Below are 14,671 nucleotides of genomic sequence, written 5' to 3' on the forward strand. Positions count from 1 at the left end.
GCTGGGTCAGACCCACTTGGCTCTGATGAACTTCAGCTGGGCCATGGACCTGGACCCTAAAGGAGCCAATAATCAGATTAAAGAAGCCATCGATAAGAGATACCTGCCTGAAGACGAAGGTACAGCCTCCTCCACTTCTCTCTCTCTCTGTCTCACCCGTCTCCATCTCACCCATCTCACCCATGTCTCTGCAGTGGCCGAGGTGGAGGACAGTCAGGACAGCAGCTTCATGACGGACGCTGACGACACGCAGCTCCACACGCCAGAGAGCGACGATGTTCTTTAACCCCGCCCCCCTGTTTCCCCCCCGTCTCCTCTCTACCATGTTTCTAGACGACATGCCCACAGATAAATTTATGTTTAGCTCCACCCTCCCCCCCCTCCTCCTCCCGAATCCTCTGACTGGCTGAAACAGACTGCTGCTGACCTGAAGCCCCACCCCTTAACCCTGTGACATCACAGCTGGGTTTTTTTTTTAACTGTTCTTTTTAACGTCCTGGAAATAAACAAATAAAACATGTAAACACTGCTCACTCCTTCATGCCTTCTCTGTTCCAATGTAAACGCGCCTGAAAGCTGCAGAGGTGGCATGTTTACAGAAACATGTGAGCACAAGAGGGCGCTGTTGGGCACTTTAATAAAATCCAGTGAAGGAATCTTATTTAACTCATTGCTTGCTGAGTTGGAATCCAGGGGCTGCGTCCTGCGAAGGCAAGATTCATCTGCCGATTACGTCATAGCGCGGCGCCGAGACCTGTTGGAAGACTCCTGCTCATGTGGCGACAAATGTAGCCGCCTTTTTGCTCATTTGGATGGACGGATCCGGTGTGTCCCGCGTATTCTGTGATTCATTGCGAGTCCAAGCAAGCCGCTGTAGCTACCAGATCTGCTCGGGCCCTGTGCAAGCTAGTGACGTCACGCTACATGATTGGCTGAACGTTGCCACATGATGTAAAACAAAGTGGTTGCCCGGGCAACGATAATAACATCGCACAGCGTCCGTATGCAGAGGCTGTAGTATCTGTAACAAAACGGAAAAATATCCATTTATGGTGAACAAGAAAGCTGTTAGACCATGAAATACAGGGGGAGAGCCTGTTAGCGCTGTGGCTAGCTGTGCTCAGTAGCCAACAGGTTAGCCTATTTTAGCTCGCTCAGTTAGCGATAATAAGCTTCACTACTTTTAAATTCCTGTCAACAGCTGTTAATTTTTTATAAGTAGAATAACTTGTTTTACACAGGCTTCTCTGCTCAGAGGAAAAATATAAATGGCGCCAAACTGTGGTGAATATTGTAAGTGCAGTTTAATATAAGTGTATGAATAGTTCTGTCTGAAATGAATGAAAATAGTTTTAAATGGTTATTGAGTCAGATATGTGGCGTGTAATGTTTGGTTTATTGAAATATTTTATCTGTCACTTTGAAAATGTGTTTTGCTTTAAGCATAGATTCAAATGTCTGCAGTGTGGGGACTATAAATATGATATTCACCATGACTGTACTGCTGCTGAAGCTCCTCCAAAATGTTATTAGCACTCAGAACAGTAGTGCGAAGTTCGGTATCAATTATTTTCCTGCTTTATGTATCAACTGTCATGGTTGCTAGGCGACAGAGCGTACAGGCGGTAAAAGCCAGAGAAGGCTGGACCTGTTTGATTCCATAGCCAAAACTCTTCACAGATCTCCAATGCAGGATGCAGCTGCTGAAATCGAACATACCTGCTGTCTGCTGTTTTCTTTTGTTTGTATTTAAGTCCAGTACCACACCGTAACCACCACCAGGTGGCGCTTCCCTTAAAGAAAAATAGCGAAGAGTCGGAGCCAAGAGAAACTTTATTGTTCCAAAGCACTTTGACAGCTGACAGGCACAGACAGAGCGGTGGTTTGGCACCTGGTATCAAACGGCATTCTGGGTAATTTCAATGGGCTGGGAGGGGCCAACAGCACAGTCACATTCAAAACTGAAGGGGTGGTATTTGGATAAGATCGGTCAGACTGTGATTGGAGAGATTTTGTTTTTCCAGCTTCAGTCACATGACATGAGAGTCACTTGATTGGAGGAGGATCCCAGAGGCCTCCAATCACAGGATCCACTTGGCCTCCAATCACAGGATCCACTTGGCCTCCACTGATACTGAAGAAGCTAAAATATGATCTGTTAAAATCGGTGCCTAAGATCAACCCTGGATTTCTTATGGTTTCTGGGACAGCTGCTCTGGTTTATTTCATGGGAAACTAAATTTATTCTGTTAAAAATGAGCACCATGTTTTGTTTTCTTTTTATCCTAAAGCTGCTCTGATTCTATTTTTCTCCAAGCAAGATCTTTTAGTCATTCCTTCATCTAAACTAACAGAATTAGCTGATCCAGAGCTCAGCTGGGACTGGATAGTAGGGGGCGCTCATGCGCTAATTGTTTCACGTCAACCTGATTTATATCCAAATGTCTCCCTTTTTTTCACGGATTTATTTAAAAATCATAATTTCCCCTTCATCATCTTTATGACTCTGCTTAAGGTCTTACTTGTTCAATTCCCTCAAACATTTAGTCCACCTACCGCCTCTACGGGTCACCTGGGGTTTGCATCATGACATCAAACCAACACTTCCTTCTGGGTGATGGATGAAGCAGGAGTTTCTAAAGAGGTGAATGAACCAGAACCTGCGCTAGCCAGAAAGATAAAATAGATTCACTCGGGGAAATTGCTGATCACCTGAACTTCCCAGGCCTGGCGAAGGAAACCAGGTTCCTGTAGGGTTGGCATAAGCTGCTCTGAAAGAACCGGACTCGGCACGAGCATGATTGGTTCCTGTCCTCCTGAGACTTTCGTGGCTGACTAACTCTGAATCACAACATCTCTCCAATCACAGTTTAACTTTATGAGATGAAGAAGGAAGAAATATTTTCTTTCTGGTCTGTTGGTTTCCTTGGTAACAAAGAGGGCGGGATTTGCAGGCACGGAGCTGGATCCATCACAGGCCTTGTTTGGCGAGGGATGCAGACACCTGGCAGGAGCAGGCTGGTTATTAACGGATTACCAGGTTTTATTCAATGATGTGAGGGAGCCTGTCTCACCTGGTCGGCCAGGGTATCGAGGGGAGGAGCTTCAGTAGTGTTAAGGCTTCCATGGGAGGAAGTGTTGCTAAGGCGACGAGGGGAAGAATCTTCCTGAATGATGATTTCAGCACCATGGTCAGTTCTAGCCTTGGCGCTCTCTCTGAACGTCAGCTTGTGGCTCTCGATCTGTAAAGAATAATACGAATAAATTGAGTAAAATCAAGTTTTATTGACATTGTAGAGTTTTTCCCATTTAGAATACATCTTTAGATCTAGATAGAAAATATTGCTACATTCAGAACTACTTCAATTGGTTTGTCCTCCATAAGAGGACTGAATTAGAAATTGGGGTTACCTGTCACGTCAAGGGTTTTTAACCTGTTGGTGGAGCTCTTCTGTCAGGATTATGTCATCATAGAAAAGTTAAAACTTCTCATCTGATTTGTCTTAATTCACAGGACAAGGTGCCATAAGGCATTTTACAAAAAAAAATGCATTTAAATCCGGTCATATAAACCAAGAAAAAAGTGTACGTACGTTTAATTTAATCCCAACCAAATAATGGAGTCAGATTTAGTTTATTAAAACCATGTAAACGCTTTCTATCTAAGGAGACGTAGCAAGTCGAGAGGTTGACCTGCAGAATTCAAGCTTACTGATATCGCGTATTGAAAGTGGACTGCATTGTGTCGTTTACTTTGCAGCAATCCCTCATGCAGCACAAGCTTATAGGGACCAATGGCAGAAGTAGCTTTCTCTCTGAGAGAAAAAACTAAAGAGTTTAACTTTACAACTAAAGTATAGTAGAAAAAAAGTAGTCACCAGACCCTCCAGCAGCTTAAGCCTATAGCACAATATATAGTCTATTGATCTATGAGGGCAGAGCATTGAGCTGCTGAGCACACAAACCAGGCAGAGGGTTTTCACAGTTTAATGCAAACCACACACAAATTAAACAGTAGTGTGTGAGATTTAATGCTGGAGCCTTTTCTTACTGCGTACTGAAGTTGGTTGCACAAAGCAGCGGGCAACAGCTCTTCCCTGAACTGTGTACAACTCTTAAATCCTTTAACTGGTACGAAATGCTGGACCGCCGTGGCTTACTGTACTGTACCCAGTGGCGCCAATAGCGATGGCCACCCTGTGCAATGCCCTGGCCACCCCACAGAGTAAAATGTTGTTTAGCATTTCATCCCATTCTGCACAGCCAACGACATAACATTAAAAATCACACATTACCAAGATATGATTAGGTAGTCTTTATGATTTCTACAGGCAGGTTTACCACAATATTAGATTCAAACCCTGAAATTATGGCTTTTAGTTTCAGTTTGTCACCCCAAGATTTTTAGTGGCCACATCTGGCCATCCCCTATGAAAAATGTCTGGAGGCGCCACTGACCCTACCCCTGTGATTGAGTGTTTTTCTTGGCTTGAATCTGAGAAACATGCGTCAGAGAAAAAGATATTTCTCAGCTCTAGGATCCGGCAAACCTGACCTCCAGTTCAGTGATTTCAATCTATACTATCGGTGCAGAAAAAAAGAGAAAACTATCCATATATTTTATTGTTTTAAGTAAAATTTATATTTCTAAACTGGACCACAATAGACCTTCTGTGGATGTGTTCGTTTTTGTAATTGATTTGATGTCAAAGTTGTAGTTATGACTTTAAAAAACATACATATTTAGAAAAGAGTAAATAAAAATAGGAAAAACATGAAGATAAATCAATTTAATATTTTATAAGCATGTACCTTCTTCTTCCCTCCTCCTGGAACGTGGGTGACGTTTTCCAGGGAACCCACTTTGGACTGAACAGTTTTAAAATCCACCTTCTCAGACTTGATCTCCACTTTCCCTCCACCTGAGGAGCAGAGAAGGGGCGGAGCTTCACACACAGTCTGTCACACTGCACATGCTCAGATATGACATCACACTTGTTTATTATTTTTTTTTTTTTTAGAAACAGAATCCATAAATGACTCGGGATGCAAGTTATTGATCAATAAATTAATCTGTGATTGATTTAATTGATGGACTTAAATTGAAAGGCAGGGATTATTTTTTAATTGTCAGTTTCCTGTTGTATCAAGAGGATCTTTCCAGTTTTTAAGGGCCCAAACATTTTTAAACAACATACTGAATTTATTAAACAGTAGCGCATTATTCTATTTTAAGAACTGATATTTCCAGCTGTATTTGACCGAATAAACACAACATTTCTTGAGCAATGATAAAATGGACTTATTCAGAAGATATAACATGGCTCCGAGCTGACATAACTTCTCTTCCTATTATCAGTAAACTACCGCTTAAAGGAGAAGTTCGGTCAAATTCAGAATTCAAACTTCTGTACTTTAAATATGAAATTATTACGTACTGCTTAATGAATGATCAGTGTTTATAATTCAGAGTAATTTTCATGTGAATGTGCTTTACTGGAGGCATCCATGTTTGTCAAAGAACACTACTGCCACCTACTGGTTAGTGACGTCACGGTGCGGTATCGGCTGTTGATCAAGTCCCAGTGCTGTATCTGGTGTTTGTCACAACGCGCTATTATCCAAGTCATCTTGAAAACATTCTTCTTCCAAATGTTGGCTACATATTACGGGTTTTTTCTCTGGCCAGAAGTTCGATGGCAAATCCTCCCTCTTCAAGTTGGCGATCCAACGACCAACCCGTCCGTCGAGGATCAGGAATTGGAAAGGGGAAATTATTCTTTTTTTCACTTTTACCCGATGTATTCCAGCATCCAGCTGCCATGCACGTGGGCATTGTCAGTTTCACTATAGCTCTGGTGAATTTCAATGGTGAAGTCCTCTGGAAATCTTCAATAATTGTTGTTGATTGCAGATGTGTCTAGTAGTTCCCATTGATTTAGCTTGGAAAGCGGGGAGAATGGCGCTAGGCTTACCGCACCGTGACGTCACTGCTGGAAGATGGCAGGAGGGAGGGGCTACTATATTTGGGCAAAAATGGCCGCTCCCAGACTCAATGATCGTAATGAAAATTATTGTTTTTTATTTTTTTACTGCTTAACGCTAAATTCCTTAAATTACCGCAAACAATATTAGTTTTAGGTATAGATGATATTCCATTGATTATTTCTTGCTGAACTGACTTTTTCCTTTAAGAATAAACGGCTTTCAAGTGGAAAGCAGCAACAATCCAACAACAGAAGGAATTCCTTCTAATCAACAGTTAATTATCTTTCGATTGTTTGATAGATTGCTCCTCCTGACTATGATGTCATGACTACAGGTTGGAGTGACTTACCTGGCTTGTGGTGAAGGTTCTCCTTAGACCCACACTTTGATGACACGTTGCTCAGATCAAGCTTCTTGTTGACAATGTGAACCTGTAGGTGAACAGGTATGCAGGTCAGGGCCGACCATCAAACATATTCCCCTCTTCTATAAGCTTTGAGGTCAATGTGTTGAATCCTATCTACTTTAATTGCTTTTCAACTCATATTTTCAACTTCTATCGACAAATTTAACAAAAACTCTAAACCTAACCATTACTAATGCATACCTAACCTGAATGCAATTCACACCTTAGTTCTAAACCTAAGAAGCTCGTCAGAGCTCGTCTGCCTGGCTGTGTGTTTCCTGGATGGGGCTGTTGTTTGCAGCTGCTTTTTCTATGTCTGCTTCTGTCTCCTTGAACCCCAGTGGGCCTCAGCAGATGGCCGCTCACACTGAGCCTGGTTCTGCTGCAGGTTTCTTCCTGTTAAAAGGGAGTTTTTCCTCTCCACTGTCGCTACAAGCATGCTCAGTGTGAGGGATTGCATTCGAGTCAATGAGTCGATGCAATCAACAGATTTTCCTTAGATAGAAAACTTTGAATCAATCTGACTGGATGATCTGGTTGAACTGGAAAGTGCCTTGAGATGATGTTTTGTAAATTGGTGCAATAGAAAGAAAATGAATTGAATTGAAATCAAGAGAAAAAAAAGCAGAGAACCAGCAAAATGTTCTCACTTTGGTAAAAATTGTCCTTTCTTTTATACAATAACAACAGCACACACACATGCACAGCCAGGTGTTACCTTGCCCCCTCCAGGTGAGTGCTTCAGATTCTCCGTGGATCCAATTTTAGATTTGACGCCGCTGAGGTCAGGCATTGGGTGGGAGGTGAGGGGAGGTGTCCGGCCACGAGTGGAACCAGGAGATCTGGGGGGTGTTCGGACCACTGCCACCTGCAGAAATCACCAGTTAAACCTCCTTTGACAAACACTGACAGGTAGTTTGGTTTCAAATAGCAGACCAGTTGAACCTATACCCAAACTCCTTCAAAACTCTGTTAAAACCCAAAATATTTTACACATCTCAGTTCTTTGCTAAAACGAGACGTGGGAAACATTGTCTACAAAGTGTTTGTGGTATTTTATACTACTTGCTGCTTTTCCCTACTGTGCCCAATATTGTGACTGACTCNAAAACGAGACGTGGGAAACATTGTCTACAAAGTGTTTGTGGTATTTTATACTACTTGCTGCTTTTCCCTACTGTGCCCAATATTGTGACTGACTCAAGGAAAAGACCTGCAAACTTACATCTAGGGGGGGGGGGTTAACATTAGGCAATTCCAGGCAGTTCCTGGAGGCCCCATAAAACTCTGTTAACATTTATAGTTATTACAACTATTCCTCATTTGTGCACATTAATTATGCTTTTGATAAAAATCCTTTCGCTAAAATGCATCACTACTATAAAGATCTAAAAAAAAAAAAAAACTCATAGTAATTTAAAAATACAAATACATTTGTTTGGTGCTGTTTTTATAACTATTACTGTATACCTCTGGTTCATAGAGTATTTTTAAATATTTGTCTTTCAAAAAAATAAATAATTAATGTTAGAACTGTAAATATACAGTCATATGTTTATATTACTTTTTTAAATGTATTTATTACTGTTTTCAAGGCTGCACTTTAAAATGAAATTGTCTAGAGCTGTTTTTAAACGAATTTCCTTTTTTTCTCATGTATACAAAATGACAAAATAAATCTGGTTCTGTTTTGTGGGTCAGAAGGCTAAAGGTTTAGGAACCTCTGGTCCAGACCTATGAGCTTATAGGCCAATTTAAATGCAATAAAATTAAATAAGTAAATAGGCTGAGATTCACTACTTTATTATCATATATGCTTCAGTGCACGCAACAAGGGTCTGTGACACATAAAGATCATCAGTTCTCAGGTGAATATATGCGCTATTAATTAAACTTCACAAAAACAATATGTTACACGTGACTATCAACTCCAAAGTTATTTTACACAAACCACAAGGAAATAATTATATTACTATCTATTTAAACATTATCGAACAGTTCTCCATTATATAAAGAACACAAGATCAAAATAATGCTCTAAAATACTATGGTTACGTTAAACTGCACGGATAGATATGAAAGTAGGTGGCGGCACCATGGTCTTTATTTAGGCCACAGCCAGGGCACCCTGCCATGGTTACAGGTGTCCAAATATTCTGGTGCAATCTCAGGTTGAGGAAATAAAAAAACCTCTCAAGAACGGACAAATCTGAAATGTGTTTTTGTGCCATATTTCCTCCTCGTTCCTGTCATTAGACTATGTAAATTTACTAGTCTGCTNTTACTAGTCTGCTATCGTGAGCGGGATACCATGCTCTAGCTTGGTTGACGTTGCCATGACAACGTAACTTCCATGAATTAAATTAGAATCCAAATGCATGTAAAATAAAATATAAAAAGTCAAAATAATTTCCCAAAGTATTCCTTAAGAAATATATAAATTGTGCAAAGTATTTCTAATATATATATTTTTTAATCTCCTTCTCATCACTAGGGGGTGCTGCAGCACCGCCACTTCCAGCAGCTATGCTCTGGTCTTTTAGAATGGGATGTTAATGTAGATGCCTTTAGAAAAGCTAAATAGTGCCTTGGGTATAAACTGCTGAACTAAGAGGGGATTGTATATTTACACCAGGAATGTCCTTCTTTAGATACACAGCGGTGTAAGGAGGCCGGTGTTGACAAACAGTCTTGCCAGTAGATGGAGGGCGTGTCCAGTTGTGTTTATGGCCCCATTTACACTACACTCTGAAAACCGATTTGTGCAGAGCTCGGTTCCTTACGGCCATTTACACACCACGCTGGCATGGTTACTTGCCACCTAGTACGATCTACTGTACTCCTGCTCTCTAGAAGTAAACAAGCAAATCAACATGGCAGCGTCTGTAACATTCAGGAGGTTTGCGAAGGCAGCCTTTGGTGGATTTACTTGACAGTCAGCTTTTGGGAAGTGGATACGACAAACGATAATCTAATCATGGCTTACAGATGCAGGAAACAATGACAGACGTTGAGGTTCATCACACTGCAAAGCAGAATCATCACTGGAAATCGTGCGGCACAGTAAGGAAGCTAGTATTTTTAAGTATGTCGGAAATTTCATGTTTACGAAAGCTGAAGGCTGATTTAACTAGGTCGATTGCGTAGGTGTTGCAGTGAATGCAGAGACGTCCCCACCCCCTCTGGAGACACTCTGCTGGACCACCCCCAAATTGTAGGTGACCGCAGACAGAAGGCCTCTGATTGGTCAAATCTACATCCGCTCTACACTATGCGTATTTCCTGTTTGGTACTGTACCGGCTTGCTGGGACCCTTTTCCCACTTGGATTCCTGCTCTTTTTTTGCCCCTTATGTCCCTTGTCAGACAAACTTGCCCCCACTTTCTCACCACCTCGGCTGTATGTCTGTGTCATTCCTGCGACAAGCTCACTACGACACACTGCTGGGGGAGGACAACCAGTCCTTGACTGTAAGAAGATGACGCAGTCTGCTCATACGATCTTTGTTATCTGAGAACCGGTGCCAGAACTGAACCGCGCCTAGCCCTACTGATCAACTAGTACCATGTTAGCGTGCTTCGGTTGTGTCTGGCGCAGTCCGGTTCAGTTCTGCGTACCACGGTTTCAAAAGGGTAGTGTAAATGGGGTTTATGTATTGGTCAAAGGAACCCGTATCCACTCAGGTGTTTGAATGTCTCTGATGCGTTCAGGTGCCCAGACCTTTTTCACATCTCTGTTGGGGGTGGACGATCTGCTGGCAGGGGAGCGACTTCCTGGACTGTTGACGCCATCGACGGACTCTGGCAGACAGGTGGGACAGGGAGGAGTCTGTTGGCACTGCTTTTATTGGACTTACGGATCACAGTGGTTGTGGCTGCTTTGATCTACCTGTGCTCTTGCCTGAGATCATCTTTGCGGCTCTGCTGCCCCCTGCTGCCCTGGAGACCTGAAAATAGATCAAATTCATCTTTACAGTCTGACAGAAGTGTGTAGAGCTTTATTTCCACCACTTCTCTAAAACTGGACTTAGGACCCAGATATAAAGTGTAAACACGCAATAAACTGATCAACAGATCGGTAGTTTACCTCCCCAGCTTCATCAGCTGTCTCCTTCACCGCCGCTTTACCTGAGGACAAAGATAACATCGTCAATATCATCAAACAACCGCCACAGATTCTGACTGATGAGGCAGTTTCCATGACAACAGGGAGGTCGAACGGTAAGTGATCAGTCTGTGTCACCTTCAGCGGGAGGGATTGTCCGGAAAACTGACACAGAGGAGGAAGAGGATGAGGAGGACGAGTGATAAGGAGGCGCAAGCAGGGAGGTGCCCAAAGGGTAAACAGGAAATAGATGGATAAAAGAGAGGAAGCAGGAAGAGGAGCGGAGAGAGGTAGGGTGCGGCTGCAGGGAGTACAGCAGGGGGCGCTTTAGCAGGAAGCGCGGTAGCAACAGCAGGGGGCGCTGCAAGACAGACCTTTGAGGGGAGGAGGAGCGCCTGATCTTCTAAGAGGAGCAGAGGGGGAGTTTTCTTTGTGTCTTTGTCTTGCACCTGCAGGGGGCGCTCTGGTTTTAGAGGCAGGAGCAGCGGGAGTTTTGTTGGCTGGGAGCTCCTGGTGAGCCAGGAGAGGATCGGAGTGGTTCTCCTGTGTAGAAGCATCTGGGTTCTTCTCTGCAGGAGGTTCTGGGTCCAGTAAGGTGCTAGTTTTATGGTTACAGTGCGCCTCGGACCCGATCAGGTTCTCCTCTGAAGGATGAGCTAGATGGTTTCCCTCTGCTGGAGGTTGTTGATGGGAGGAGGTATTCTTTTGGAGATCTGAGATCTCTGTAGACTCCTCCTGGATCTCCTCGGCTAAAGGCACCTCCTCACCTTCCAATTTCTCTTCCGTTGTCTCGTCATTGTTGTCGACTCTTGCTTCACGTGGAGGAGATGCTGGAGAGGAGCAGGAACCCTCCTCTCCGGTCCTTCCACCCTGCTCCTCTATGATGTCTTCCTTTTCTTGGACTTGTTCCTCCTGTTGGGTAGGAGAAATACTGGTGGAGGAAGGAAGCTGCTCCTTAATCTCCTCCTCCTCCTCACTGTGGGTCATTTCTTCTCTCTCTTCTTTCTTCACCTCGTCTACCTGTTCATGACTGTTTGTATTTTCATCCTGACCGGTTCCTACAGGATCTCCAGAGAGAGGTGCAGAGGAGTAGTTCCTCCTCCCCTCCTCCTCTTCCTCCTCCTGTCTGTCCTTCCTTCTCTCTCCTCCTTCCTCCTCCTGCTGCCCTGCGCTTCCGTTCGGGAGTTTCTCCAGAACTCCGGCAGATTCTAGTTTTGACAGAGGAGGAGGAGACGAGAGGAGGAGACAAAGGAGATGAAAGACAACAAAGAACACGACAGACGAGTTGACAAGCTTGGGTATTAATTTATGTCTGTAGGGGGCGCTCTACTCCCTGTGGAAAGATTTTAGATTTAAAAAGACTTATTTTCTTCTATGCTTTAACTTCTACTTCCTGCCTGTAAAGAAACTTCCTGCTCAGATTTCCATGTTGAAAGATATTACAGAAAAAAAGTTTTTTTTAGAGGTAGTAGTTATGTGCAAACAAGTGATTTAATCTTAAAGGGAAGATAGTAAAATTATTAACTAGCATTCCTCACTGGGAGACCAGACCCGACCCGTTATCTCATTATGTGTACTTGTGCGATCTCTTGTGCTTGTGAAACGTCATCAGAATCAGCCGTAGCACTGTTCACAGGAACAGCAGACCGAGAACACACAAAGTCCCCGGATGTTGTTCTCGCCCCTTCCTCTTTACCCAGCATGCATCAGGGAGACGTGTCCGTTCTTGAGATTGACAGCCGTCCCAGCATGCACTGCGACAGCAGCAGCTTTCAATGGAGTGCTCACAGAGCTCAGAGTATTAAGCTAAAAGTTCTCTTTTCTGCTGCCGTTGTTCAATAAAACTACCTTTTAAGATCACTTGAGGTGAGAATATTATACGTTTAAGCGTCACTATATGGCCCGTTTACTGATTTAATGCGTAATTTAAAAAGAAAGTCCTGAAGTTGAGAGGACCGCAGCAACCAGCGGAGCTCCTAGGGTAACATCAGCCAAGGCTAACGTTAGCCCGTCTGCAGCAGCCAAGGCTAACGTTAGCCCGTCTGCAGCAACCCTCTCTCTGCATAGCCGCGTGTGAACTACAGCTGGCTCTGATGGCGAGGTTTTTCTTTTGTTTGGCAAAATGTTCATTTGATTCGTGTTTATCTGACTGTGTTTAATATTATTCCCCCAATAAGTGAAAAAATAAGAATTTATTATTATCTAGCTACTGTTAATAACAGGGGAAATGCAGCTCCAGACGAGCCGAGCGTGAGATGATGTCATCAGTACGCTCCTGTTCCAATTGACCTATTTTGTGCTGCATGATCCCGTTCTCCTAGAGTCTTTCCTGTGTTCTTCTCAAGAACATACTTGGCGAGTGCACAGGTCCGTACTCACGTTCTTGTGAATTGAGAAACGGCCCAGATTTCTCCCTCTACAGACCAGATCTGAATGAACCATTTTGAAAAATCTGGGCAGCTTTGATATCATCCTGTACTGTAGAACATCTAAAGAAAAAACTGCAGAAAGGGAAAAGGAACTTCGAGGAAACTGGGAGAACCTTTATTTCAAATGTGTTGCAGCCTGATTTTGAATTCAATTTGTCTCACAGAAAATAGAAATTAAAGGAAAATTTGCTGCCACAAAACAGGCATACAGTAGCAGCCATTCAAAATGTCCCCAGCTTCCTTGATGGGCCCTTGGCTGCTCCCCTACAATTCCTTTTTAAACATCTAACTTTGTACTAAAATATTCTTTCTGTCATGATTTTTGGATATTAAGGTCTAAAGAGAAGCGCCATCTCCTGGTCAGACCCTGTAATTCAGTGAAAGGATGGAGTCCTTTCCAGAAAAATGCCAGTGGCTGAAAGTTGGAGGGGATTTTTCAGGGAGTTGCAGGGGAATAGGCTGCCATTCTACAGGCGTTTGGCTGGGAAGGGCCATTTTGGATGGCTGCTACTGTAAATAGGAGGCAACTGGACTTTCTGAAAACGTTTCCACACCTATCCAGGAGTCTTTGGCAGTTCTGGTCGGTTCACACTGCAGCAATCTGTCGTTGAAGCGCTGATGTTTTCAGGCGTTATGGAGGCCCATCCTCCTTAACATGTGTTTAGGAGGATGGGCCTCCATAACGCTGACAAATATAAGCTCTCTAACAGACTGTCAGCTCTAGTGCCAGCTGACAGAGCTGGCAGACTCCTGGATAAGTGTCAAAACTTCAGGATATTAAATTTCAGCCTGTTTTGTAGCTGCAGTGACCAGGATGACAGAATTTGTTTGATCATATATAGCTGCTTTTCCTCCAGTGTTGGGTTCTATAACAGCTGCTTCTTGATCCAGGTTCTGTCTGCAGTTCCGACTTAAATGATGGAAGAGAACCAAAGGTTTATTTTAATGGAAGCGTGTGGGGTAAGATGCCCGTCAACTAAAATGTATGTGTAAGTGTCTAAAGCAGGGGTGCCCAACCAGTCGTTCGCGGGCGGAGTTTCAGTCGAGAAGTTTTACAATGTAGACCTATTTATGGTTATGACAAAAAAAAAACGTTTTAAAAAACACTAATCAAATCATTGATCCCGAGAGGCCAACGTCTATTTTCATAATAATAAAATGAAAAGTAAAAAGTATGCAGGGAACCTTTTTTATGCATGCTGATTGCTGGGCATGGTTTGCCACGGTTGCTAGGTTACCAGGGACTCTAAAGCGCGAAGAGGAATCTGAAGAGATAATGAGATAATGACATCTATCGCAACTGATGGGGCTCCATCTAGTTCTTATGAGATTGTTAAGTTCTGTTTTTGCAATCTTTTTTTTGACACAATTGATCATTTCCCCGTTTGTTGGACTTACTGTTTATTCTCCACCTGTGCAAATAAAAAACAAATACTGTCATCCTTTGTGTTTGGCTTGGTAGATCTCGGCATGCCATCAACTTCAAAATTAGATCTTGGTTTAAAAACGGTTAGGCACCCCTGGTCTTAAGTGTATAAATTGTTGGGATCCAAGGGTTTGCCCTCCAGAGGGCTGTTTTGGATCCCTTCCTGTGGGCTTCTTTTCCTGTTGGGATCCAGAGGTTGCCCACCAGAGGGCGCTGTGGATCCTCCTGGGAGCTGGTTCTCAGCACTCAGCTGATTCCAATCAGCTCTGCTGATTAACCTCTCACTATATAAACTGTTTGAAAGCTTCACTCTGAGCC

General features: G+C 43.2%; 2 protein-coding genes across 2 annotated transcripts in view; one reads left to right on the forward strand and one right to left on the reverse strand.

Moving 5' to 3' along the window:
* The window catches only part of cdc27 (cell division cycle 27), a 21,132-nt gene extending 20,603 nt beyond the window's left edge, over positions 1-529 (forward strand). The window contains exons 19-20 of the mRNA XM_015382033.1: positions 1-119; positions 195-529. The exon at positions 1-119 is cut by the window's left edge and continues 9 nt beyond it. Coding sequence (XP_015237519.1) covers positions 1-119; positions 195-286 — 211 coding nt within the window. The 3' untranslated portion in view covers positions 287-529. The remainder of the gene's footprint in view (positions 120-194) is intronic.
* A 1,562-nt stretch (positions 530-2,091) lies between these two features.
* Positions 2,092-14,671, reverse strand: part of LOC107089302 (microtubule-associated protein tau-like) — a 17,505-nt gene continuing 4,925 nt past the window's right edge. The window contains exons 3-11 of the mRNA XM_015382025.1: positions 10,873-11,712; positions 10,481-10,521; positions 10,283-10,340; positions 10,115-10,194; positions 7,113-7,262; positions 6,338-6,419; positions 4,813-4,922; positions 3,075-3,242; positions 2,092-3,004 (exon numbers count right to left, since the gene is read on the reverse strand). Coding sequence (XP_015237511.1) covers positions 2,972-3,004; positions 3,075-3,242; positions 4,813-4,922; positions 6,338-6,419; positions 7,113-7,262; positions 10,115-10,194; positions 10,283-10,340; positions 10,481-10,521; positions 10,873-11,712 — 1,562 coding nt within the window. The 3' untranslated portion in view covers positions 2,092-2,971. The remainder of the gene's footprint in view (positions 3,005-3,074; positions 3,243-4,812; positions 4,923-6,337; positions 6,420-7,112; positions 7,263-10,114; positions 10,195-10,282; positions 10,341-10,480; positions 10,522-10,872; positions 11,713-14,671) is intronic.

Source organism: Cyprinodon variegatus, unplaced genomic scaffold (genome assembly GCF_000732505.1).
Source record: "Cyprinodon variegatus isolate N-32 unplaced genomic scaffold, C_variegatus-1.0 Scaffold247, whole genome shotgun sequence".
Classification (NCBI taxonomy): Eukaryota; Metazoa; Chordata; class Actinopteri; order Cyprinodontiformes; family Cyprinodontidae; genus Cyprinodon; species Cyprinodon variegatus.